The sequence below is a fragment of the Podarcis raffonei genome, chromosome 8 (genome assembly GCF_027172205.1).
Source record: "Podarcis raffonei isolate rPodRaf1 chromosome 8, rPodRaf1.pri, whole genome shotgun sequence".
In the NCBI taxonomy this organism is placed as follows: Eukaryota; Metazoa; Chordata; class Lepidosauria; order Squamata; family Lacertidae; genus Podarcis; species Podarcis raffonei.
This window is the reverse complement of record NC_070609.1, coordinates 14,919,698-14,946,214: the sequence shown is the minus strand read 5'-3', so window position 1 is coordinate 14,946,214 and position 26,517 is coordinate 14,919,698. Positions and strand designations below refer to the sequence as shown.

General features: G+C 47.1%; 1 protein-coding gene across 2 annotated transcripts; it reads left to right on the top strand.

Moving 5' to 3' along the window:
• The first annotated feature begins 3,218 nt into the window (after positions 1-3,218).
• On the top strand, positions 3,219-16,689 carry LOC128418382 (ly6/PLAUR domain-containing protein 3-like). 2 transcript variants are annotated; one of them, XM_053397999.1, is made up of 5 exons: positions 3,219-3,598; positions 12,316-12,447; positions 12,885-13,055; positions 14,514-14,654; positions 15,689-16,689. In XM_053397999.1, the coding sequence occupies exons 1-5, from the start codon at positions 3,535-3,537 to the stop codon at positions 16,231-16,233; spliced, it is 1,053 nt and encodes a 350-aa protein (XP_053253974.1). In that variant the 5' UTR covers positions 3,219-3,534; the 3' UTR covers positions 16,234-16,689. The 2 variants fall into 2 exon arrangements, with proteins under 2 accessions (XP_053253974.1, XP_053253975.1); XM_053398000.1 differs by lacking the exon at positions 3,219-3,598 and adding an exon at positions 9,320-9,498.
• Positions 16,690-26,517: the final 9,828 nt, after the last annotated feature.

Genomic DNA, 26,517 nt, shown 5'->3' with positions numbered 1-26,517 from the left:
CTATATAATGTTATACTTCATAACGTTTTTGCAGATCAGTGTAGATACAGCCCAAGTACGTGGCCAGCACTGCTTCTTTTGCATTGTGTGGAGGAGCACTTTCTTTTACCTGTCTTTTATCTTCCAACATTCAGCTTTGCTGAGGGTTCACAAGTTCTGGTGTTATGACAGATGGAGAAAAACTAGTCTCTATCAGTTTTCTCCACCCAACACATATTTTTATAAACTTCTGCAAGAGAACATAAGAAGATCCTGCTGGATGAAGACCCATCAGGTCCAGCTTCCTGTTCTCACAGAGGCCATCCAGATACCTGCAGGAAACCTTCAAGAAGGACCCAACTGCAAGAGCTCCTGCAGTTTCCAGCAACTAGGATTCAGAAGCACTACTGCTGCCCAGAGGCGTAGCAAGGCCAGGTGGTACCAGGTGCAAAAAAAAAATAATTGGCACCCCCCTCCAAACACATTGCAATTTTTGGGAACGTTGACCAACGTTGATGAGCTTTTCTTTTTAGAGAGGGTTGTTTTTAGGGAGGGCCAGCTGGAGGTGCGAGCACTGCCCGCCGGGGGTGCCAGTGCCACCTGCCAATCATGAAAATCCAACCACCGATCGCATAAAACTTCCTGCCGGGGATGCCAGTCTGATCGCTGGCCATATTTGCGAAACAGTGGACGGATTTTCACGACAATGAACACGCCAATCCTGAAAATCCACCCGCCGGGGGGGGGGGGAGTGCTGCCACGCCGATTTGCCCAGGGCAATTTGGTCACACACACCCCAGGCATGACACCCGGGGTGGACCACACCCCCCACATCCCCCTTGCCACCAATCATGGAGACAAACCATCGCCATCATGGCTAGGAGTCCTTGTTAAAGCGTAAGAGCCTTGGCAGTAAAAAGTGAAAACCACTATTAAACAACACACACACACACACACACACACAGCCTTTGTCTAGAGCTCAAAAAGTAAGCCAGAAGTCCTGACTCATCTTCTCATTTTCATTTTGTCCACCCAGTTCACCCATCACATCCAATTTCTCACACTAGATTGGCATGCATCACGTATGTTCAGCCAACCACGTGGGGGCGTGCTGCGATGGTCTGTGTTTGCATGTGTTCTGGCATGTTCGGTATGTCACATGATGCTCCAAAGTCGTAGGTGGAGGCCAATAAATCAGGTTAGGTGCTCAATCAGATTAGGTGCTGAATCACAGTTCCTGACTGTGCTGAGTCACACGCAGTCAGCCCCATTCTTTCCATGATGCAGAATCATCCACACTAATCCTGGAGGTGGAGCAGGGACCACCTTAGCAACAAGAGACCACTCCTACACCTGAGTCACCCTGTTGCATTGTGGAGTTGCCAATTTTTCCTATGGTTTTTGCTGCGCCTCTAAAAAGCTGTTTCATTTACAGGCGTTAGCAGGAGACAAACTTTTCTCTTTATACTACGAAAAGCTCCACTAGGCAGCTTCTGCAGATAAAGCTGTTCCTAAATCAGAACTATACCTTTCCATCATTATCTCCCTCCCTCCTTTTTCTCACTTAAATTCAGAATGAGCAGGGGAGCAGCTGAGGAGAGTTGATTCCAGGATTTTCAGAAGCTGTCACAGTTTCTAATTTGATCCCAGAATGTCCTGCTTTTTCTTGGAACATCCCTATTTTCATCAGAGAAATGATGGAGGGTATGGAGTTATGCAACCCCCAAGCCAAGGAGATAAGTAACTAGGCAGAGAACCAGGCAGAGGGCCTTCGCAGTAGTGACACCCGCCCTGTGGAACACCCTCCCATCAGATGTCAAGGAAATAAACAACTATCTGACTTTTAGAAGACATCTGAAGGCAGCCCTGTTTAGGGAAGTTTTTAATGTTTGATGTTTTATCGTGTTTTTAATATTCTGTTGGGAGCTGCTCAGAGTGGCTGGGGAAACCCAGCCAGATGGGCGGGGTATAAATAATAAAATAATAAAATAGTAATACAACCTTTAGAAGACATCTGAAGGCAGTCCTGTATAGGGAAGTATTTTTTAAATGTTTTATTATGTTTTTTATATAGGTTGGAAGCCACCCAGAGTGACTGGGGCAACTCAGTCAGATGGGCAGGGTATATCTATATCACCATCACCATCATCATCATCATTAAATAAGATATCCCTATTTTCATCGGAGAAATGTTGGAGGGTATGCTGTAGCTGAAATACCAGTTTCTGGGAACTGCAGTGTGGAGAGACTTTTTGTGCTTGAATCCTGCTTGCAAGTTGGCCACTGTGAGAACAGGATGCTGGACAAGACGGGCCATAGGCCTAATCCAGCAGGTTCTTATGTTCCTGTCAGAAGCCCCTGCCACAAATGGAAGCAGACTGTGATGGCCTGGGACTCAGGCTCAGATTCGGAGCCAGAGGAGTCTCAGTCCGCACTGGATCCTTTGCCCCAGGCGGCATCTGAACCAAGTCTGGGACCCAATTCTGAAGAACCCCAGTCTGCACAGGTTCCCCTGCAACAAGCACCAGCTGGGCCAAGTCAGGTGCCTGAGCCTGCCCTGGCTCCACATGCAAGGATTACCTCATTGGCTCCAGCTGGGCAATCACTTACAGCTGCTCCACTACCAGTTGGGTCAGGAGAGGCTGAGGTGGCCTCTGGGTCTAGTAACCCATTGACATCTTCCAAGCTACAGAGACTGAGGTCTGAGAGAAGGAGAGACCTGAGTACTCACAGGAGGAGTGCTTTCCTTCGGGCGAGACATGGTGGTGAGTCACCAGGGGACCAGGACTGGCCGTTACCCCGTCAGAGATAAAAGGCTGCTGGACCCTGCCCCAGGTTGCGGGAGCAATGTTGCTGTTTGCCACAACCTGCCTGTGATCCTATGCCTGACCTTGCCTGGTTTCCTGCCTCGTGTCCTGCCTTGGCCCTGTCAGACTGACTCCTCATGGAACCCTTGGATTTGGGACCAGACCTGGACCACATTACTTGGGTTACCCCCAGGCCCAGAACACAGACCTTCCAACCGCCCCCCTCTCCCAATGCTGCACCACTCAAGGAGACAGTGGAACTCCTTATCCGGGTAGCCTTACGACAGCATCTTCTGTAACCTCTGCAAGAGCGGTGCTTTCTCCAGGTCCCGCTCGCTGCCCAGACTTGCCCACAATTATCTTCACCTGCCTCGAAGCCCTGGGCTAACAGCATCAAAAGATATCCCACAACTGGCTCTTCAGGTTTCCCCGATGGAGACACCTTCCCAATAACCGGCCTTAAAATGCTGAGGAAGGGAAGTGATGGGCCCTGGGCTGGAGAGGAAACATGAAGAAAGGAGGGCGGAGGGCGGGGTGGAGTGGAGATGCTTTGGGCCATCATCGAAATACTGAGCAACGCAGCTTAGAGGAGGTGTGTCTCATGGGGGAGCCTGAGACGCCCCGCCCAAGCTGTCTGCTCATATTTAATGTCTTAGCTTCATCTTTCAGACATTGACGGCAGCAAGACGCACCCAGCACACGCGGGGAAGATCTGAAACAAGGCCTGGAGGACTTACCGAGCAGAGCAATGGGCACTCACTTTCTCCTCCATGCATCTGTCTTTCTAGTGGCGGTGACATTCTTCATGAAAGGTAGGGGTGATGGAAGACTCATCCATTTGGCTGTGGCAACAGGATCATGCCAACATGGAACCCCGTAGAATCTGGGGTGGGCCTGGATGAGTGGCAATGCTGTAGAGTGGGGGGGGGGCAGGATGATGAAGTCAGGTAGGGTCTCTCTTGTAGGGTCTGTGAAAAGTGTATCTGTTTCATCATGATCTCTGTGGGGGGAAATAGGAATTGAAAATATCAATAGCAGAGTGTCTGGCATGAGAAGGAGAAAGAGCCTATCGCCTGTATTATGGAAGATGCGATTGAGGGACATGAATGTGCATACATGTGAATACATGAGAGCCAGTGCGGTGTAGTGGTTAAGAGCGGTAGTCACCTAATCTGGGGAACCGGGTTCGTGTCTCCGCTCCTCCACATGCAGCTGCTGGGTGACCTTGGGCCAGTCACACTTCTTTGAAGTCTCTCAGCCCCACTCACCTCACAGAGTGTTTGTTGTGGGGGAGGAAGGGAAAGGAGATTGTTAGCCGCTTTGAGACTCCTGAAGGGGAGTGAAAGGCGGGATATCAAATCCAAACTCTTCTTCTTCTTCTTCATTGCCTGCATTGGTACGTCACATACACCTATTTACCCATGCCTAAATCCTAGCAGAGGACTAAAGAAACCCTCTAGATTTCAGCTGAATAATCATATGGCTCAATTGATTCATTGATAAACTCTGCATCAATAATATAGAAAGCCTGAGGGATCAGCCCAATGGCCCATCTTGTCTAGCATCCTGGCCTTACAGTGGCCACCCAGATACTTGTGAGAAACTGGCAAGCAGGAACTGAGCAGTTGCCCCTCCAGTAGCTTCCTGAAACTGGTAATCAGAGGAGGCAGCTAATTGTAATCATGGTATGGCATGTAGTAATCATGGCAATCTAAAGATAAAGCACACCTTGTGTTTAGATAACGCATACATGCGACACTGAAAGCTTTATCTTAGACGACGCATTTCCTGTTTAGGAAGATAATGCCTCCAGTAAAGGCGGGGGATGCAGGGAAGCACAGATCTGGGACTTTTTTCAGAGCAGGAGTGATGATGGCACCTGTCACCTGAGTGCCAGCGTAACCTAGGGACTTTCCTTGCTCCAACAAGTGAATGAGGCGATAACAAGGCTTTCAAGTTGTTTGTGACAGATTAGCACAGAGGAAGTCAGAGAACGAGATTCAAACAGATACTTCTTTTATTTTCTATGGGGTTCTTAACTTGTGCTAGCGGTTTCATTGCTTTGAGCATGAGCTAAACACTTCATTTCAGCTGAATAGGGGTCTTTTGTGAACGCTTATTGTGTTTTACAAGTCAAACCTATGAAGCCTTACTCTGTAAAGACTATGCATAATAATCCACTGGACATTATGCTATTGCTGTGTGTGCAACATGCATACACACATTAACCTATCTATCATGGATCAAGACAGCTACCTGCATCAGGGAAGGACTGTGGCTTAGTGGTAGAGCTTTGCCTGCAGGAGGTTCCTGGGTTCATTTTATGGCATCGCCAAGTAGGGCTGGGAGAGAAAATCTGGAAAGATGCTGCCAGCCTGTGTGGACAATGCTGAGCTAGATGGACCAATGGTCCCACTCTGTATAAAGCTCCTCTGCTCCATTTTTTTGGCTCTCCTTTGGGGGCTGTCATGAAAACTTGATGAGAATAATAAGGTTGTTGCACTTCATCATTTAACACTACACCACTGAAGGACACATAAAATGGAGCTTGCAGCCCACAGCCACATTAACACAATTTACTTGTTAAAATAAAAGCATGTGGCCTTATGAACTGGGAGCACCTTTTTAACCTCTCAAAATGTTAGCCACCAATGAGTCTAACCACCTCACAGGAGAACTTGTATCCTTAATTATGGCTCTGGTCTGGGCCATAATTACCCTTGGCTAGCCTTATGCAACCTCTTCTTGAGGTAGGAGAAGCTGTTGTCTGCTCTCAAGGATGATATGTTAGTGGCTACTGAAGTTTGACTTGGTAGACCTGGGTTCAGATGTCTCCTAGCTCTTAAGCTTGTTGTGAGGCATTAGGCCAAGGGCAGGGAACCAGTCCCTTGCCCTCAAATGTTTTGGGACTCCCAGCTCCCATCAGCCTCAGCCATCTCAGTCAATCATCAGGGATGATGGGAGTTAGAGTCCAACAACATCCACAAGTTCCTCGCCTTATCACAATTTCTCTGCCTAACCTACCTCACAGGGTTGCTGTGAGGATAAACTGGGAGGATTGCCTCATGTCTGTCACCATGAGCTTCTTAAAAGAAGGGTGGAACGTAAGGCTGGTAATTAAACAGCCCTGACCGAGGGCACAATATGGAGACGATTGGCTTAGGTTTCTTTTCCCAACCCATCACAAAGGCCCATGGGGGCTGGTTATGAATCCATCCAAGGGTTTCATTTTATCCTCATCACATCTTTGGGAACGCCAAGAGGTGTGGCGAAAGCAGGAAGCCATAAAACAAGCGCAGGCTTGTTCCAGTGTACGGTCTGAAGGCACCCAAGGCCACCTTGCTGAAACTATGCAGGTCTGCCTCTGGCCAGGGCCTGGATGGGAGAAATAGCTGTCAACTTTTCCCTTTTCTTGCAAGGAATCCTATTCAGAATAAGGGGATTTCCCTTTTAAAAAGGGAAACGTTGACAGCTATGGATGGGAGTCTGCCTCAGAAACAACATGTCTGCCACTTTGGGTTCAATGATAGAAGAAAGGCAGGATACAAATGTAAGGGAGGAAATACGTGAGCTTATCGGGCTGGACCTAACAATCCCAAAAGGGCGCTGAACATCTGTAGTGTCCATCCATGTGTGAGGAGAATTTTACCACAAAACATCTGGAGGAGCAAGAGCCTGCCAAGATTCTCCTCACCTCATGGGCAGACAGCAGAAGCTACAGCTCCCAACATGGCTAAGTTAGGTTCTCCTTAACAGGGCCAGGGCAAGGCATTGCACTACCTCTGTCTCTGCCCTATTCCCCTCCTTTTCCTCTCCTCTCCTGATCCCTTTCCTGCTTTAGCCATCACAAAAGAACCAATGCTGGTTCTTCCCTCCCTCCCTGTCTTGCTTCAAGAAGGGCCATAGGAGTCCTTCCACAGTGTGAGGCATTCTGGGTAAGGTGGCTGGGAGACATTTTGTGCCCTTCCAACGTTTACATGGTACTTGAAGCTTTCCCCTCCCTATGTTTAAAGAGTGTTTATAGCGACCATTGAAAAAACCCACAATGGCAGCACAGACACTGGTGGAGGCCGGGGGCAGCAGTGCCCGGAAGTCAATGATGCAAGCAAATGGGAGGTCCTGGGGTGGGATGCCAGTTCACACATACAGTGGTACCTCAGGTTACAGACTTCGCTAACCCAGAAATAGTACCTCAGGTTAAGAACTTTGCTTCAGGATGTGAACAAAAATTGAGCGGTGGTGGCAGTGGGAGGCCCCATTAGCTAAAGTGGTACCTCAGGTTAAGAACAGTTTCAGGTTAAGAATGGACCTCCAGAACAAATTAAGTTCTTAACCCGAGGTACCACTGTACTTGCCACCCGAGGCAACTGTTGCAGCTTCCCTCATGAAAGGACCAGCCTTGCCCCTCAATAAGTTACAGCTTGGCCATTTGTATTGAGTGCCACACACAGAGAGACAGCTGAGGACAGCTTTCAGCTTAGGCCACTCATGGTCAAACCCAGCCTGTCCTCCTCTGTTTAAATGCCAAAGAGAAAAAGCGAAGGTCAAGAAGGAAGTCTATAATTAGGCCTGTGGCCTGTTTGAATAGATTCTTTGTTAATAAAAAATAAAAGCAGCATTTTTATTGACAGTTCCAGGGTTTTTTTCCCAGGAGACGGGCTTGTAAAAGGAACCTTCAATGGCCACACTGAGTTTGCATGTCTACCCACTCACTGTTACCAGCTGCTGTGGCTTCTCTACCTCCTCATTGCTGCCAACTGTTTGCTTGCCAGGTAGAGCCAACGAGCCGCCAGGCAGTGGCAACTGCATCCCTTCCTCCTCACCCCTTGCTTGCTCTTGACCTCTGGGCCAGAGGGAGAGACAGGTGACAAAGCAGGTCACTATGGTGAGGAGGAGGAGAAGGAGGGAGTCCAGAAGCATTTTGCCAGTGGCCTTCCTGCTGCAATGTGGGTTCTCAGCAGCTGCCCAATCTCGCTGGCATTAAATGGGGCCAAACATGTATTTATCTGTTGCATTTATACCCCACCTTTCCTCCAAGGAGCTCCAGGTAGCATACATAGTTTTCTCCTCACAACAACCCTGTGGGGGTAGGCTAGGGTGGGAGGGAGTGATTGGCCCAAGGTCACCCAGTGAGCTTCATGGCTGAGTGGGGATTGGAACTCTGTTCTCTGAAGCCCCAGCACAACACTCTAACCACTTCTCTGCACTGGCTCTTCACTATCCATTACAAAGAAACCTGTCTGCATGCTCTCCCCGGGGGCTTCTTACCTGGTGTCTAATCTGATGAGTTTCAGGCGCCAGCCTAAGAGTTTTATTTGACTGGGCAATTTAATGAGCAGAAAGTTTGGTGTTGCCATTTGAGGCTTTATTGACAGGGGTTGTGGTTTACTGATGCTAACTGTTTCTTCTCGCTCAATTTTTAATTTATTTATTTTTTTACTAAGGGTCAATATCATTTGACTGATGGTTGATTTTGCTTGTTGTAAACAAAACCTGCTTCAGAAGGGGGAGATTTTGCATGGAGAAGCAGTAAGGGGAGGAGTTGCTTAACCCACTCTTTCTCCAGCTCCTCCTCCTCCTCCTTCTTCTTCTTGTCCCCCCCCCCCAAAAAAAGGGTGTCCCACAAAACTGGAAAGCTGCATGTTTAGCCTGGCTTTCAGAGAGAGAGGAAAGCAGTGGCTTTTGCTCTCAGGGCTTAATTTGCCTCTGGGAGAATTACAGTGGTGGATTATTCAAGTCTCACTGGTATTATGCTTTGCAACACACACCCAGCTGCCCAGTAAACCAGGAGCTGGGGAATTTTTCCCAGCCCAACAGCCGCATTCCCTTCCAGGCAACCTTCTAGCCACATGCCAGGATGGGCGGGTCTGCAAGAAGCAGAAGTGGGCAGAGCAACAAATGATAATTTAACCTTTGGGCAGTGGACCAGTTTCTGCGGACGCTCTCAGCACATGCCTCTTGGTCCTCCATCCAGTCAACCAAAGGGTTCAAAGGCACCTTCCGGCCAGGCAAAAACACTAAAGGAGGATTCAAAGCCACAGCCAGTGAGGAGTGTCTCCTGAGGGGATAGGTGCAATTGGTTGGAGCTGTCAGTTTGGGAATATGCCCCTTCAAAGACAAGCTACCCCATATTCATACCCTCCAACATTTCTCCTATAATAGGGACATCCAATTCTTTTAGAAAAAAATAACTGAATACACACACACACACACACACACAATATCAGATGTCTTCTAAAGGTTGTATCTCCTTGGCTCGAGGGACTCATAACTCCATACCCTCCAACATTTTTCTGATAAAAATAGGGATGTCTTAAGGAAAAGCGGGACATTCCAGGATCAAATTAGAAACTGGGGTGGCTTCTATAAATCTCAGATTGTCCCTGGAAAATGGGGATACTTGGAAGGCCTGCATATTTCATATCCTTCCAGAAGGCCTGGAGTTTTGGAGGAGCAGCCGTGGATGCCATGGGGAGAACAGAGAGTGCAGTGGAGCTTGTGACTGAAAGCTATCCGGGCAGGCCCTGGGGTGCTCTTACACAGCTGGGAGCGTCTCTATTAATATTAGCCCCACCCTAGGGTGGGGTCTTCTCAGAACCGGAGCAGACACCGCCCAGCAGGAAGAGGGATGGAGGAAAGACAAGGAAGAAGGAGCTGGGAGAAGGGAGTGGGTAGGGAAGATGAGTGCAATGCAGGCAGGATCAATTTGCAGGTGGTCATTGCAGGGTGGGCAGGAGCAGGCAGAGCTGAGACTGACAAAGGGGCAAAAATACAGGGGAATGAGGCATAAAGTGAAATGACACTTTTTAAAAAAACAACCCCCCTCAGATTTTAGGTTGAGGAAGTATGCACACAAAGGCAGCACAGTGACACACTTTTGCGGGCCTGAGCATGTGCCTGACCTGGCAGACTGCTGGCGCCACCCATGACGTGGAACCGAAAACTGCACTTGCTCAGCTGCACATTCTTTGCCTGGTGTTAGCGCCCTGTCCAGAGAGAGGGGTGGGGAAGAGAAAAGGAAAGTCCACACAGAGCACAAACTACAGCACAGGCTTGGTTTGTTTATCGGCCATTTTCCTTTCCCAGGGAACTGTTGTTCCGTGGAAAGGCTTAGGGCAGGGCAAGCTGACCTGGGGCCCTCCTAGTGCCCCAGTTCCCATCAGCCCCAGCCGGCCAACTCAGTGGGCAGGGATGGTGGGAATCATAGTCCAAAACATCGGGATGACATTTGGCTACCTCTGAGCTAGCAGTATCAGAGAATCCTCTAGGAGAATTCTCAACATGGTTGCAGCTTGGTAAACAAACAGAGCTGTTATGCAGAAAATAATTCCTGATCTCTGTTTATTATCAGAGCCAATAAACCCAGTTTCCAGAGGCAGCTCATGAGAAGAAACCACAGAATAAATAAAAGAATGAGTACAATTTGTTATTATGCCTCTTTATCACATTAGTGCATGTTTATCACTGCCCTAGCCTTCCCTGTGACACAGGGTGCTACAGAAATCAAGTTGTTGTTGTTCCTCACATGAGGTAAAGCAAAGCAAAACAATTACAAGGGCAACATGTCTGGTCTGCCCACAGGTAAATCCCATTGAGTACAATGGCCCTTACCCCTGGGCCAGTGGGTATAGCAGGGAATACAGGAAATGTTGCTGGACTCCAACTCCCATCAGCCCCAGCCAGAATGGCCAATGATCAGAGATGATGGCAGGTGGAGTCCAGCAACATCTGGAAGCCCACAGGTTCCTCATCCCTAGAGTATTGGATTGTGCCTTCCAAGATATAAAAAGAACAAAAGCAGCACAGGTTGTCAAAACCCTCGCCAACCAAACAAAATACTCTCTCAGAGAATAAGATATTTAAAACCATCTGCAAATCATGCTGGATGAGAGTCTCTATGATAAAAAAAAATCCATTAAGATTATTGTCAGTCCCCCTTTGACCCTGTGTCAATAGGGATGGCCTCCCTATTACTGTCACTGGAATTTGCCTGCTGGGAGAGACTCAAGCTAGTTTATTTGTTCCATGAAGTGGTAAGATGTTCCCTGCCATGTACCACTTCAGACTGCAGAGGGCAGTGTAGTATGCTGAGGTTTGCAAGTCTGAAATCGACTCTTCCAGCACACAGAAAACGGGCGTCAGGGAGAAAGGTTCAGGCTGGTGCCTTTTGGACACATTGCGACCCAGTCGCAGCAACAATGAAGTCCTATTCCACCATGTGTGCATGTTCTAAGATGGCAGAGTTGTGCAGAGGACTGTGCTGCATGCTTCCCCACCACCACCACCAAATGCTTTGTATCAGATCTTAAAAGCTCTGCTCCAGATGCTCCTTCAATCATTTGTATCGGTGTCCAATTCTGTTTTGTATTAAAACAGGAACAGATCAATTAATTATACACTTGGAGCTGTACTTTCCTCACTTCTTTATTACACAGAACTAATAAATAATAAATAATATTAGGGACAGCAGGTGACACTGTGGTCTAAACCACAGAGCCTAGGGCTTGCTGATCAGAAGGTCGCTGGTTCAAATCCCCATGACGGGGTGGCTCTCGTTGTTCAGTCCCAGCTCCTGCCCACCTAGCAGTTCTAAGGCACATCAAAGTGCAAGTAGATAAATAGGTACCGCTCCAGCGGGAAGGTAAACTATGTTTCCGTGCAGTGCTCTGGTTCGCCAGAACTGCCTTAGTCATGCTTGGCCACACGACCCGCAAGCTGTCTGCAGACAAACGCCAGCTCCCTTGGCCTATAGAGCGAGATGAGCGCGCAACCCCAGAGTTGTTCATGACTGGACCTAAGGGTCAGGGGTACCTTTACCTTTACTAATAAATAATATTGCTAAAGTACATAGTACGTTCTCCTAAAGTATGTCTTACAACTTACAACGTTTTGGGAGTACTTGGGTTTTATAGCTAGCCATATATCTGATCTGTTTTAGGGTTTCTTGCCAAATGTCTTCTGGCAGAACATATGAAAGTTGTCAGATGTCAGTGTAAAGGGTCCCACTCTTTTAACACCAGTCATTCTGTAAATTATAAAAACATGTTTTTGTAGTGTGGGAAACCGATACCAAGAGAGCTGGAGGTGTGTTTTTTAATATAAAAAAATTAAGCATTACATTGGCCAAAGGAGGGATCGTTTTGTGCTTTTGCAATGTTATCTCACAACCATCTCTTTCATTAAACATCATTTCTTCAGAAATGCTTGATATCAATTATTTTTGTTGTTGTGGGACAGTAATGCCTCTGAATACAACTTGCTGGAAACCATAGGAGAAGGAAAGTGCTGTGTTTCTTGGGTCCTGCATGTGGTTGGCCACTGTGAAAACAGGATGCTGGACTTGATGGGCCAATGACCTGGGCCAATCTTCTTTTCCACTGAGAAAATCAAATGACTTTTTTTTTTTTTTGCTTGCTTGCTTGCTTGCTAATCCTCTCAGTCTAAGAGACATACGAGTTCTACTCCAGGAAAATTATAAATCTACTTTTCTCTTTGTGCATCTTCCCCCTCCCTGCCCTCTCCTTTACAGATGCCCTGGCACTGGAGTGCCACAGCTGCGTCGACTTGGGCGATGGTGGATGCAATGCAGAGAATATGAAGAAAGTGGAGTGCCCGGCATCTACCCACGTCTGCGTGGAAACGGTGGCAGCTGTGGAATGGAGTGAGTAGGCAGCCCATCATCTTCAGGCTTTAAACCAGGGTCGGGGAAATTTGTGACCTTCCTGCTGTTGGACTTCAGATCCCATCAACCCCAACAGCATGGAGATGGTCAAGGATGATATCTCTATCTTCCACAAAAGGAGAAGCACCAGATTGGCACTCCAATCCCTTTCCTCTGTTCCAAGTTGGGCAGGAGGTGCTGGTTGTAATTGCTCCATGCTCAAAGGAACCGAGCTATTTCACACCTTCCAGGGAGAAGCTGTTGGATTGAAATCTGAACTACTAACTACTGGCTCAGATTTGAGCTGGATACCCAAGGTTGCAGAGTCCTGCCTCTTGCTCCCTTGAAATGTGCAGTTTCGCCCTCTGAGTAGATCAGCCTTTGGGAAGTGCCTCTTTGTTGTCTCCCTGTGTAACCCCTGCTTGTCCTGTTTGCAGGCCATGGGAAGTTCTCGGTTGGCGAAAAAGGCTGTGGATTGGGCATGCCAGGTACCAACGACAAAGCAGTAGATGTGCACGGCATTCTGGCCTTCTCTCAGCTGCACCAGTGCAACAGCAGCCACTGCAACACCAAACTGGACATCAAAAACCTGGAGCTGGAACCCATTGGTGAGAATCTGAGTCCCGTGTAGGAATGAAGGTCCTCCTTTGGATGAGAAATGGAGCTTATAGCTTCTCATCCTGTTGGGACAAGGAGTTGAGTCAGAATACTGTTGTGAGTTTGGGGAGGGGAGGTTAGGCAGTGGCATAGGAAGGGGGGTGCGGTGGGTGCAGACCGCCCTGGGTGTCATCACTGAGGGCTTGACAAAATGGCTATGAGCTATGTGAGTCTGTGGCATTTTTAACTGTCAGGTTAATTCAGAGAAGCAGTCAGCCCAAAATGAATGCCGAACAGAACAAACTACCGTATTTTTCACCCTATAGGATTCACTTTTCCCCCTCCAAAAATGAAGGGGAAATCTGGGTGCGTCCTATGGGGCGAATGCAGGCTTTTGCTGAAGCTTGGAGAGCGAGAGGGGTCGGTGTGCACCGACCCCTCTCGCTCTCCAGGCTTCAGGAAGTTCTCACAGGGCTGTCTAGGCTGCGGATAGCAGCCTGATTCCCGGAGCGCCGGGCGCGCTGAAAGCAGAGTGCCCGGCGCTTCGGGAACACATCCACAGCCTAGGCAGCCCTGCGGGAGTTCCCGCAAGGCTCCCTACGCTGCGGATAGCAGCCTGCCGCCCGGCGCGAGGGGCGCCCTGAAGCAGAGCGCCCCTCGCGCCAGGCAGACATCCGCAGCATGTTGGAGCCCTGCGGGAGTTCCCCACGCTGCGGATAGCAGCTTGCTGCCCAGCGCGCCCTGCGCGCTGGACAGACATCGGCCAGCCTCACAAGCTCGGGGGACAGCAAGGAGGCGCAGCGCCGCCATCCCGCTGTTCCTCAACCTGGTTCGGTTTCCCTGACCTGGTTTTGGGGGGGAATAAAGGAAAAAAAAATTTTCCTTTATTTCCCCCCCAAAAACTAGGTGCGTCCTATGGGACGAAAAATACGGTATATTGCTGGAATCAAGAGCAAAGACACTGGGTGCCACACCACAGGGGGCAGGACTTACTGTGGGGCCTGCAGCGTGCCCAAGCCATGCGTCTCTCCTGGGAGTGATGCAATGGCTCGGGAACCTGCAGGCTCCACGCTGCCCAAAATGGCAGCATGGGGCTTGCATCTGCCCACCACCTCTCCCTCATCCACCCTGCAGCTGGAGGGGCGGGTGGTGGTGAGGCTTGATGCAGTGCGCCCTGCCTCAGCTCGCCCCACCCAATGGGTGGTATGCCCCGCCCCCAGGCAGAGGGCACATGCCACACTGTGGGCACCTGAGCGGCTAGCTACACCGCTGGGGTTAGGCTGTATGCCTGATTCCTGATTCCTGGATCCAGCAAGGATTCAATTGTTGGAATAGCTAGGCCAGCGCCTAAGTATACTGGCTGGAGCAGGTTGGCATAGCTTGATTTACATTGTGTAGCCAGGTGTTTTATCTATGCTAGTGCCTGTTGCTTTTTAAATATATGTATATGCATCCTTGGTTGCTTCTAGGTAACGAGAGTGCCAGGGTTGCAAATGGCGTGGAATGTTACAGCTGTTACGGCAATGAGTGTTCACTGGACAACTCTACCACAGTCAAATGTTATGACTCTTTCCGGGGCTGTTTCCATGGAAATGTCACAATGAAAGCAGGTAAGGGCTCCGTCGGGGATCTAATCTAGCTATCATTGAATCTGGCTCCTTTGTGCATTTGCAGGGTGAAGTTCCCACCCTGGACCAGCAGGGGGATACTGTAGATAGTTTTCACTCAGGTCCGCATATGCAAATAAGGGATTTAAAGTGACGTTCAGTGATTGGATAACTACAGAAAATGGTTACTGTTGCATTCTAGTGGAGCTCTATATAAGCAGTCTGGCTGAACCCTTCAGTTCAGTTCTGTTCTGGCCTGTGAATAAACAAGAGCTGTTTGAAGAATCACTGTGTCGTCTGATATGTTCACCCACAACTTAACAGGCCTGGTGAAATTTGGCAGGTCAGATGCTGAAGGTTTGATCAATCAATCTCTTTGTGACAGTCAAGGACCAGCAGTATTCAAAAATGAAACTAAAAAATAGTACCTAACAAAACAAAACAGGGGCCCATAACATTACAATTACTAGGAATTGCATCATGCAATAGAACACTAGACATCGAAAGCAAACTTACGACTTTGCTAGAATTAGTCCCTGGCAAGTTTTACATGCAGCGGTACAATATCTAGCCACCCTGGAAGGAGTGGATGCATTATTCCTATCTGAAATGAGTTTTTAAAAAGGGATAAAATGCATCCAGTAGCCTGGGAGTTTCTGTAAGAGGGGTTCCATAAAACTCTCAAGTGCTGGAATTTCTAACCTATAAGCAATCTTGTTGATTTTGCTGGTTTAAGGGGTATGTTGTAACGCAGAGCAAGGGAGGGCTTGACTGATGCCTCTTGTTTTTGGGGTGAGAGAAAAACACTGGAGTAAGAGGGTCAGACCTCATGATGTGTTTGACACTGGACTGGATAGATTTGGGCTGAATCAAGCATGTACAAAAGAGATCAGTTACCCTTCTTCATGCTGCCGTTAATTTTATTTATTTATTGAAGTTCTATGCCGCTCTTCATCTGAGGAAAACAGGGCGGTTTACAATATTTTAAAAACAACAACCCAAAATGAATAACATAGTAACATCGCGATCTTTTCCAGGCAACTTCTCACTGACCAGGCCCCTCAAGGGTTGTGTTCAAGATGAGGACTGCACCAAGGTCACGAAAGGTAGCCCAGCTATCACCGTCATGGGTTCCTGTTGCTCTGGAAGCCTCTGCAATGTCGACCTCTCCAACAAAACTTACTTTGCTCCCAAGATCCCACGACTTGCAGTCATGCCCGGGCAAGGTACCAACGCCACTGTGGCTGCCACCACTGCCACCACCACCACCACCACCACAACTTCCGCACGCACTCGCAACAGTGCGCCAGCCCCTTCCACGGTCGGCAAGCCAATCCGTTCTGTTGCTGTGAGCCCACCTTCAAGTAGTCGTGACGACCATGACCATGACCACGACGACCATGACCACGACCATGACCACGATCATGATCATGACCACAGTGAGAGCCCAGTGAGAGATGGGAACAGAGACACTGCTGTGAAAGTTGAAGGGCGTCAGAGCCAACATCCTACAAAGGGGGATGCTGCAGGCTTGGGGGGGTCAGTCTTCCTGTCCTTGTTGCTGGCTGGGTTGCTCCTTTGAATGAAAGGAGAAGAGATGGTGTTCAACCTCCTTCCTTTCCCCCTTGCTGTTTCAGTCTTGCCCAAATACATTTGGCCCTTGTCTTTTCATACAACTTCCCCCACTCGAATTAGGCTTCTGCCTACACATGCTTTGAAACCACCAGTTTTGCAGTTCACATGGTAAATGCTCTTGCATAACACACTTTGCTTATTGGAAGCATGCCCTTATTTGCACACTTCTTCTTCATATTTTTTTTTAACCTTGCTTTCCTGGCAGATGCCTTGTAGCACATGACACAAGGGTAGCTGGAACTTGCAGCCATTTTACAAGGCAAAGTTCTTCTGTGTTATGCTTAATGTGTATCCTAAGTCAGTTCTGCACTGAGAAAGCAAAGTCGAGTTCCATTTGTGTGCGAGCCTTTTCGTGGGCTCATGACATTGTGTTTGGTGCCAATACAATGGCAGCCATTTTGTACCCATCTTTCTCCATGGCGTTTACCTTGAGTCATTCTTTAGCTCACCAAATAAGTTTTCTCTCATGGTCAAGGAGCACTGCTCTCTCCTATGCTCCACCTGTATCAGTCTACAGTATCAGATTGTTTTCAGAGGGCTGTATTATCTCATATGGGCTTTGGGAGCTGACAGAGGGCTGCTAAGCTGGCCTCCAGTGGCCAGACAAATGCAAGTCTTAAGGCAAGATAGTCTGATGGACTGCCAGATTTCCTTGGAATCCATGAAGATAATTTGCCTTTTCCAGAGTGTGATATGAATAGTTTCTGGAGGTCTATATATAACCATTCTAGGGCTGGGCGATATATCAATATATAATCCAAAACTGGCTTGAAGTCCGTATCATGATATCATAGCTTCATAGTTTTTGATCTGGCAAAATATTGCAAATCATGGTGTGTGTGTGTGTGTGTGTGTGTGTTATGCAAAAATCACAATGGGGGAAAAACCGGGAAGCCAGCCAATGCCTCTACATAGCTCCATCCTTATTTCAGACATTGGGATATATCCGTAGATCACAATGTCTACTTGGTGATATATTGCAATGTTGAAAACCAGATATCGCCCAGCCCTAAACTATGATGAAGCGTTTGAGCATCAGTTGGGCTAGGAACCAGCCAGAGCGACTGCTTCCTTCCTCTCCCAATTCTGTGCATTGCTGAGTAACAGTGCATCCCCATTCGCTCTCATGCATATGTTCTCCCTATCTCTAGTGAAGGCCACCAACTTGGATGGCTTCAAAAGAGAATTGGACAACTTCATGGAGGGTAAGGTAATGTTCTACCTCCAGTGTTGGCCACTGTGAGAATAGGGTGCTGGAGCAGATAGACCTTTAGCCTGATCCTGCAGGGCTCTTATGTTCAGCTAGATGCTATGGAAATCGTTCATAGTAGCAGTAATAATTTAGATCAAAGGGGCACTGTTGCCATTTCCTTTCCCTCCCAGTATTTTATCTTTTTAGCATTTGACAGAGGTCAGAAAAAATATGTTTTGGGTTAACAACAACAACACAAAGCTATGAAAAAGACTGAGCTGTTGATATGGGACCCAGCGATTTAGCTATTATTATTATTAATGCTGGATTTCAAAATACATCTGCAATCCTGGATGCAGAGAGGATTGAGTCCAGTTTAGGGCTGAAACAATAAAGCTGCCTTTGCCAACCTGGTGCCCTCCAGATGTTTGGGGTAGAAATTCCCATGAGCCTCAGCCAGCACATGTAATCCAAGCTGAAGGGCAACAGGTTGGCAAAGGTTGAGATAAATAAATAGCAAGATTTCAAAATTAGGAGCTCTTTCCCTTGGGGGTTTGATCCTGAAATATGACAAGTTCACAAATCATAATCTGAAATATACTGAGTTCAGCTTTTCACCTGTTCAAGGAAAACTTTCCTGACTGGTTCAATTAATGATGCTAATCTAAATTTTGCTAAAGTGAAGTCAGGTGCTGTCAAATACTGACGGCCACCGAATTGAGTGCTGCTGCTACTTGTGTGGATATAAATTGAAATGATGATGATAGCAATGCAGAATTTTCAGAAACTCATACTCAAATATTTTCACATCCAGAGAATATACATCATCTTTGGGGCAAGATTCCTGCATTGCAGGGGGTTGGAGTAGATGACTCTTGGCGTCTCGTCCAACTCTACGATTCTATGATTTGCAGAGTGTCGTTGTGAGGTGCTGAGGGGGAAAGTCCACTCAACTCCAGTTATTGTTGGATTCAAACATGAACCAACAAAAAACACATTTAAACCCAGACCAAGTCAGTGCAGCACCAGATCAACGGATCAGACCATCAGTTGCATTTGGAGAAGATTCAGATAGTTGCCTCACCCCCAACCTCACCTCACTCACATACACGTGCAGTAGCCCTTAATTTAGGAATTGTCTGTGCTAAAATGTTTGAGGCTCTCTTCCAGAACACTGTTTTATGCCATATTGCCATGGGAAACATATCAGATTTCCAGCAGTTCTTTAAAATGTAGCCAGTTTCATAGCTATAAGTTAGGGATGGGGGGACCTGTGACCTTCCAGGTGTGGTGGAGCTCCAACTTCCATCAGCCTCAGCCAGCATGGCTGGTGGTCAGTGATGGTGGGTGTTGTAGTCCGCCAACATCTGGACAGCCAAACGCTACCCAGCCCTGCTCCAAGTGGTAGGAAAGGTTGCTGCTCCTTTCTCCCACATGTAGAAAGCTTTTTATGTTTTTGTGGTGTTTTTTAATATATATAAATATTATTGCAAGTCTCACATTGTGTATTTGAAGGGTAGATTATAAACATAAATAGTAAATAGATAAATGCAGAGTAAGCCCATTAAGGGTGGTAGACCACACCCTCCAACATTTCATCAATGAAAACAGGGATGTCCTATTCCATAATAATAATAATTTTACTATTTATATCCCAACCATTAGACTGGGTTGCTCCAGCCACTCTGGGCAGCTTCCAACATATATAAAAACATAATAAAACATTAAACTTTTTAAAAAGACCTTCGCTATATAGGGCTGCCTTCAGATGGCTCGGGGGGCAGATAACATCATACCTTCCAACATTTCTCTGATGAAAATAGGGAAACATGGGACATTCTGGGATCAAATCAGAAACTGGGATGGCTTCTGTAAATCCAGGATTGTCCCTGGAAAACAGGAACAATTGGAGGGTCTGGACTGGAAGGAATGTAGGCACACAGCACATCAGAAAGTTCTCTCAAGAAAACGCCACAGAAATGGAAGAGAGAGGCACCAAACTAGGGCCAGGCAAGACACACAAGATGGTGGGAAAGCTGTGACTTTTGGACACTAGTTCCCATCAGCCCCAGCCAACATGGCCAGTGTTCAGGGGTGATGGGAATTGAAGTCGAACAACAGCTGGGGGTCCAGAGGTTTCCCACTCCTACTGTTCTGTTTGCTATAAAGCCCTCAGAGTCTTAAGATAACTTTCCTAAGGACCGCCAAGCTGCCTCTTCAAAAAGGGCTGCTCACATCCAAGAGAAATATTGTACTGAAGAAGTATTTTAACCATAAGTTCCTGGACTATACTTTTTAAATAATGCTTTCAGCAGGCCATATCCGCCACTTGTTGAATCTCTCTGACAACCCTTTGCTGTGTAACACAGTCCTTCCTGATCTCAGTTTCTTGGGGTCCTCAGGGATCTAGACATGTAAATGAATCAGCAGCTTGTCTTCTATTTTAATTAGTTTCTGATTCCTCTCTTGTCAAGGTTGGGAATATCAAGGGAAGCATGAGCTGGAGAAGGTGGAACAAATAAAGATATTGCACTTTGGCTGATGGAAGTCTGCAGTCTACCATTTTTTAAAAAAATAAAAAAATTAAATGTGTGGGGAGCTGGGAGACCCATATCAAGCTACAAGGAAGGGCTGCCCACTTGTGGCAGGCTGAAGGCAGGTCAGGTTGAGGGAGCAGTTTTGGAAGGCAGCTACGTACTGTAGAATCAACATCAGACTTCAAGGAAGGCCTGCACAGGCCACAGGGTGCTCACCTGTGCCCTAAAGAGTGGTTTTCACATGATGGGCTGGTGAAATGATGTTGAGAAGCTTGTTTGTATTGTTGCATGCACCCCAATCTCTGAGTGGTTAGAGACTTCAGGGGGGACCAGAACAAACCCAGGGTTTCAATGGAATGAAGGTCCATGGAGACTGTGATGCTTTTATACATACATACATACATACATACATACATACATACATACATACAGCCTGAGCATAGAATAGAGGGGATCACAGTAGATCTTGGCTCCCCATGACTATACATTCCTAAGGAGATCTCCAAGCCACAACTGTGAGTCCAGGACTGAGGAAGACAAGCTTATGTGTTTCCAGCTTCCAAAAACAGCCCAAACTCTCACACACTGCCTCCCATCCTATTGTTCTCCATCCTAGAACGATGTGACAGGTGAGGTGGGAAAAGGCCCAGCCATTTGTCTCTATGGCAACAGGGCAACGCTTTTGGTCATGTAAATGGTGGTACTTAACTAGCTAGCTAGGGCCTTTATCTTACAGCTGGTTGGACTGGTTCAGTAGATTCTAAACTCGCACATACATGATCACAGGTTTGGAAGAAACCCATGGGAAGAACCCCACCCAGAAATCTTATAACAATGTTATATGTCTTACCTGACCTCTATGCTGTCAAGGACAGTATACACACTCATTTTATATTGTAAGAGAGGTTAGGGTGATTGACAGAGAGAAGCCCAAGATATTATTATTACAGTGGTACCTCGGGTTACATACGCTTCAGGTTACATACGCTTCAGGTTACAGACTCCGCTAACCCAGAAATATTACCTCGGGTTAAGAACTTTGCTTCAGGATGATAACAGAAATCATGCAGTGCTGGCGCAGCGGCAGCAGGAGGCCCCATTAACTAAAGTGGTGCTTCAGGTTAAGAACAGTTTCAGGTTAAGAACAGACCTCCAGAACGAATTAAGTTCTTAACCCGAGGTACCACTGTATTATTATTGCCTTATTGGGAATTTGAATCTCAATTTCTGTGGTCATAGTCAGATACTCTAACCACAACACCACATTGGCTCAAAAGCTTATCAGGAACAGCCCAGTAAGAGGAGCAGTGCTGGTGGGATGTCACCTCTGAAAGTGCTCCTCATAACTTTTACCTGAAATGAACAGAAAGAGGGGAGTGTTGATTATGTTCTAGAACAGGATGAGGAATCTTATGCCCAGGGTCCAAATGCAGACATCGATCTGGCCCAGGCTTCGTCCCCTTCTCAGCCACACCCCTTCACCAGCCCTGGAAGGTTGTCCAGAATGGAAGAGAATGGAATGGCTTGAAAAAAGTTCCCCACCAAGATTGAGAAGGTGTTGTCAGTTCTCTCCTGAAACACACCAAAGCTTCAGGATGGGGGGGGGGGGCGTTGAACAGTTCCTTGGCAAACGGAACAATGCTGGATCCATTCCCTTGAGGTAGAAATTGCTGATATCCAGTTCAAGTGCAAACCTGCCTCCCCCACTGAAGTTTCAGTTTCAAACCTTTTGCTTTTAATGTGGCCTGTGGTTGACAGACCCCTGCTGCGTCCTCACACTTCACACAAGCCAGCAGAGCTGAATAGAGAAGATTATTCAAACTACTTCCTGATCAAGTTTCAGGTCTCGACACGAGTTTAACTAGTATATGTATATAAATAAACACAGAGACACAAACACAAAGAGAATCATAAAAAAAGAAAAGTTTAGCTAGATCTCAGGTGCTGGGTGCTTTTTCAAAAGGGGTAGAAGCAGATAGTGCTTTTTCTGGGGGTACACAGAGGTATGCATACCTCTAAACATTTGGTGAATCTAAGTCTGGCCTCATTGGGGGAAATATTTCAATATGAGTTGGAAAATGAGGGGCTCATCTTCCAGCGTCATAACTTTTATATGCCTGTTGCCTTTGTCCATGGAGTTTTCTCCATGTCCATGAGCGCCAAAGAATTGATGCTTTTGAATTATGGTGCTGGAGGAGACTCTTGAGAGTCCCATGGACTGCAAGAAGATCAAACCTATCTATTCTTAAGGAAATCAGCCCTGAGTGCTCACTGGAAGGGCAGATCCTGAAGCTGAGGCTCCAGTACTTTGGCCACCTCATGAAGAGAGAAGACTCCCTGGAAAAGACCGTGATGTTGGGAAAGATTGAGGGCACAAGGAGAAGGGGACGACAGAGGATGAGATGGTTGGACAGTGTTCTCAAAGCTACAAACATGAGTCTGACCAAACTGCGGGAGGCAGTGGAAGACAGGAGTGCCTTGCGTGCTCTGGTCCATGGGGTCACGAAGAGTCGGACACGACTAAACGACTAAACAACAACAGGAAAATGAGAGAGAGAAAACACAGGAAGCATACTTTTTGTTTTGTTTTGTTTTGTTTTGTTTTAGCAATCAGCTGATGTGGAAATGGGAACTGGTCATTTTTCCCATTGGATCAAGAGTAGCTTGGGGATGATTCGGAGCTGGCAGAGAGGAAAGGCTTAAAATAATGCCCCACCCACCCGTAATTCTCACACCAATCTCCTGGTGCGGGTTGGAAAAAAAGGAAACAAATAAAATTGACAGATTTGCCCATCCTTAGTTGTGGCACACATGTGTGGTGTCCTCCAGTAACAGTTTCTACAGTCTGCAGGTGTGCCCATGGTCCACAAAGGGTTGGCAACCCCAGTGTGTCCCATTAGTGCTTCTTAAGTAAGGACCAGCAATTTCATTTTATTTACTATGCTTATGTCTTCCTTTCCTTCCACCATGGAACTCAAGTTAACATAGACAGAGTTCCTGGCTGGTCTCCCAACCAGGCACTGATCAGACACTGGACCAGCTTACCTTGACCAAGCGTTGCTGCATTAAGGTCCCCAAAGAGCCCACCTTGGTCACCAGTGGGAGGTGCCACCAGATCCCTCAATGGCCCTGTTTAATGACAGAACGAGGGTATGGGAAAATACATAAGAAGATCCATTCTCTACCATTCTGCTCCCCACAGTAGCCAATGAGGTGCCTCCAGGGAGTCCACAAAAATAGCCCCCACCCCAGCACATATTGTATCTGAAGTTAGAGGCTCCAATGAGCTCTCATGAATCTGTCTAATCCCTTGAAAACTAATGGAACTAGTCACCATTGCATCTTGTGGCAGGGAGTTCCATAGGTTAAAGCCCACAAGACTCCTGCCTTCCTCATGGCGAAGGCTCCACAATCCCCTGATCATTTCATTTGCTCTTTTCAGCACCTTTCCAGCTTGGGATGGGGTGTTCCCAATTGTGCACGCTATTCCAAATTTGGTCACAACAACCTTTCATGGGGTCAAATGCCGGTAAAGACAAACTAAACAAATTCTTCACAGGACAAGCCTGATTTATATGACTTTTACAAGGATTAAGGTGAGCAGGAATTATTGGCAAGATTCAAATCCCAGAACAATCCCAGGCTCACATTAAGCCAGGAATGGAGATCAGCTAACATATTGGCTGCAATATCAAAAGAGCACTCAGCTAAGTAAGGGGGGGAACAGGGTAAATACGAAAAGGGGGTAAAAATGAGTGACATGCCCACAGCATACCTGGAAACTGTGCCAGGGCCAACCATTCAGAGACTGTGCTGCTGCTGCCACCCAAATGCTGTCCACCAATGGAGGGAGCCCATGAGCTTACAATGACAGAGAAACACACAACCCTTTATCAGAGGAGAGAGGATCCTATGATCCTCCAGGTGTTGTTGGACTCCAAGTCCCATCAGCCAATCGGGGATGATGGGAGTTGGAGTCGAACAAGATCTGGAGGGCCACAGGTTTCCACCCCAAAAAATAATATGGTGCATTACATCAGCCCTCATGACATAGCCAACAATGGCCCTAGTACTGCCTGTCCCCAACTATCCCTAAGGCAGGGACTGGCAGAAAAAGGCAACCAAAATCGATTAATTTATGTGATATGTTTGTCATTATTCCACTGCATTTATTGTATGATTCCAGTTACCACAATCTGGTTCATATGAGAAAGAAGCAAAGCATTGGAGGCTCTCTGATTGGCTTGATTTATGTATGACACAGGTGGTTAGGGGGCTGTCAGGAGGGACCTGCTGGATCAGACCAAAGGCCCATCTAGTTCAGCATCCTGGTCTCAGTGGCCAGCCTGTGGGAAGCACTGGAAGCAGGAGCTGAGCGAATTCCTCCCATTCTTTCATTTTATGGTAGTAGGACACCTCCTAGTTTAGGTGGGGAAAGTTATAAAAGGAGAGCAGCGAAATGCGGGAAGAGTGTAATGAAGTCTAACAAAGCATGCGCTCCAACATTTCTCCGATGAAAATAGGGATGTCCCAAGGAAAAGGAGGAGATCCTGGGATCAAATCAGAAACTGTGACAGCTTCTGTAAATCTGGGAATCATTGGAGAGAACTCTTAGAGGCCGTGGGGGCTTTGACCCCACCAAAAAGTTGATAGGAATTCCCATTCAAATGCTGTGTGCACACTGTGTCATGTGATCAATTATGTGGGGAAGGGCTTACCTGGCCCCCCCCACAATATTTTATTCAGGTTGGCACCCCTGCCAGGAATGTCCCTGGAAAATAGGGAAACTTGGAACAACTGACGAAGTTCTGGCTTTCTGGCTTTTCCCATGATGGCTATTATATAAGGTTTTCTTCTTGTTGTTTTGAAATATCATATATCAAATTCTTCTTCTCCTTCTTTAAGGCTGTGTGTGAGTGTGCCCCTGCCTTGCTGGTGCCCTAAGCACTTGCTTAGCCTGCCTATTGGGTACCCCAATACTGGCTGCAGTCAGAACTGGTGGTGCCAATAACTTTGGCAACTGCTGAGATAGATGCGCCCTTGGCCTGATTGGGTAAAAGGAATCTTCCCATGTCCCTGTACTAACTGGGGTAGAAAGAGGAAGGAAGAGAAAAGGCCAGCAAAACAGAACAAAGCATGATGGGGGGGGGTTGCAATGCTGCCTTGGCTTGATCTAGAAGTGCTTCTCCATCCTATTTATAGGGATGTGTGTGGGCTGGCTGTTGTTACTCAATATCAAACTACACATGACTTCAGCAGGACTTCCAGTCATGTGCTGGGATTTTTCTTCTTCCCCCTAGTCTCTCTCTGTCTTTCTCTCTCTTACTTGAAGCCGTCGCCTAGGCTGCAATCATGATTGAGAGACTAATCTGGGGATGAGGGTTGATAGAGAGGCATCTCAACCCTCTCCCTTCCGTCTCTTTTCTATCTCTGGCTGCTACACAGGGAGAACGATAATAGGTACCAGTCAATTTCTCCCATTAACTCAAGAGTAGCTATGGGGTGGTTTGGTGCCAGCAGAGAGAAAAGGGTTAAAGCACCACCGCCATCGACAGCACTTGTGGGTACCTTGCTTGAGATAAGAAAATGTTGATGGGGAGAACAGGGAGGGGAATCTGATATGAATAATCTATTGCGTAGTTTGAGATTAGGTAATCATCTCAGTAGTGATGAGGTGGAAAGGACAATATTTATATCTTATATCTCCCAGAGCAGAGCCCTGGCATTAGGAAAAGGTCCTAGGGTTAAGCCTTTGCCATAACAAAAGCTGTTCTGTTCTGTGAAAAGTCTACACCCAAGCAAGGAGAGAGAGAGTGTATGCGGTAGGCAACATCCCTTGGTCACCATCCCCGTCACTCTCCAATTTGTAGAGGGCAAAGGTCAAGAAGGGCTGTAGCTTGGTTGGAGACCATCTGCTCTGCATGTACATCTCAGGTTCAGTTTTCAGAAATTTCAGGTATGGATGGGTGACTCCAACCAATTCTGTTTCTCTCTGTTTCTCATTTCCCCCATCTTAAGTCCAGTTCTCCACATTTCCACCTCAGATTGTGGCAACTCCAAAAAGGGGGTTTTACAGTGATGGCTCCCTGCTTATGAAATGCTCTCTCCAGGGAGACACACTTGGCTCCATCACTTCCAACTTTGAGTCACCAGGCAAAAACATTTCTATTCAGCCAAACATTTGGATAATTTTAGATAGTGCAGCCTCCTTTAATGGGTTGCATGTGTTAAATCGGCTTTTATGTACATGAATGTTCTGAGATTATAGTTGTTTTAATTTTTGTATTGTTTACTGTTTGTAAAAAGAGAAAGAGACTAATAAGTGTAATAAATCATAATCTATGACTTGGGCGGGCTCCCCTTTTTATCAATTTACTCTTATGGGTGTAGGTTTTTCATGTGAGCAGAAAGCTCATGTAGGACTGAAGCCAGCAACCAAACCCACATGTCTGACTGACACCCCCCTCATCTCTGTTCTCCATTAGTAGAAAGAGCTGAGCAG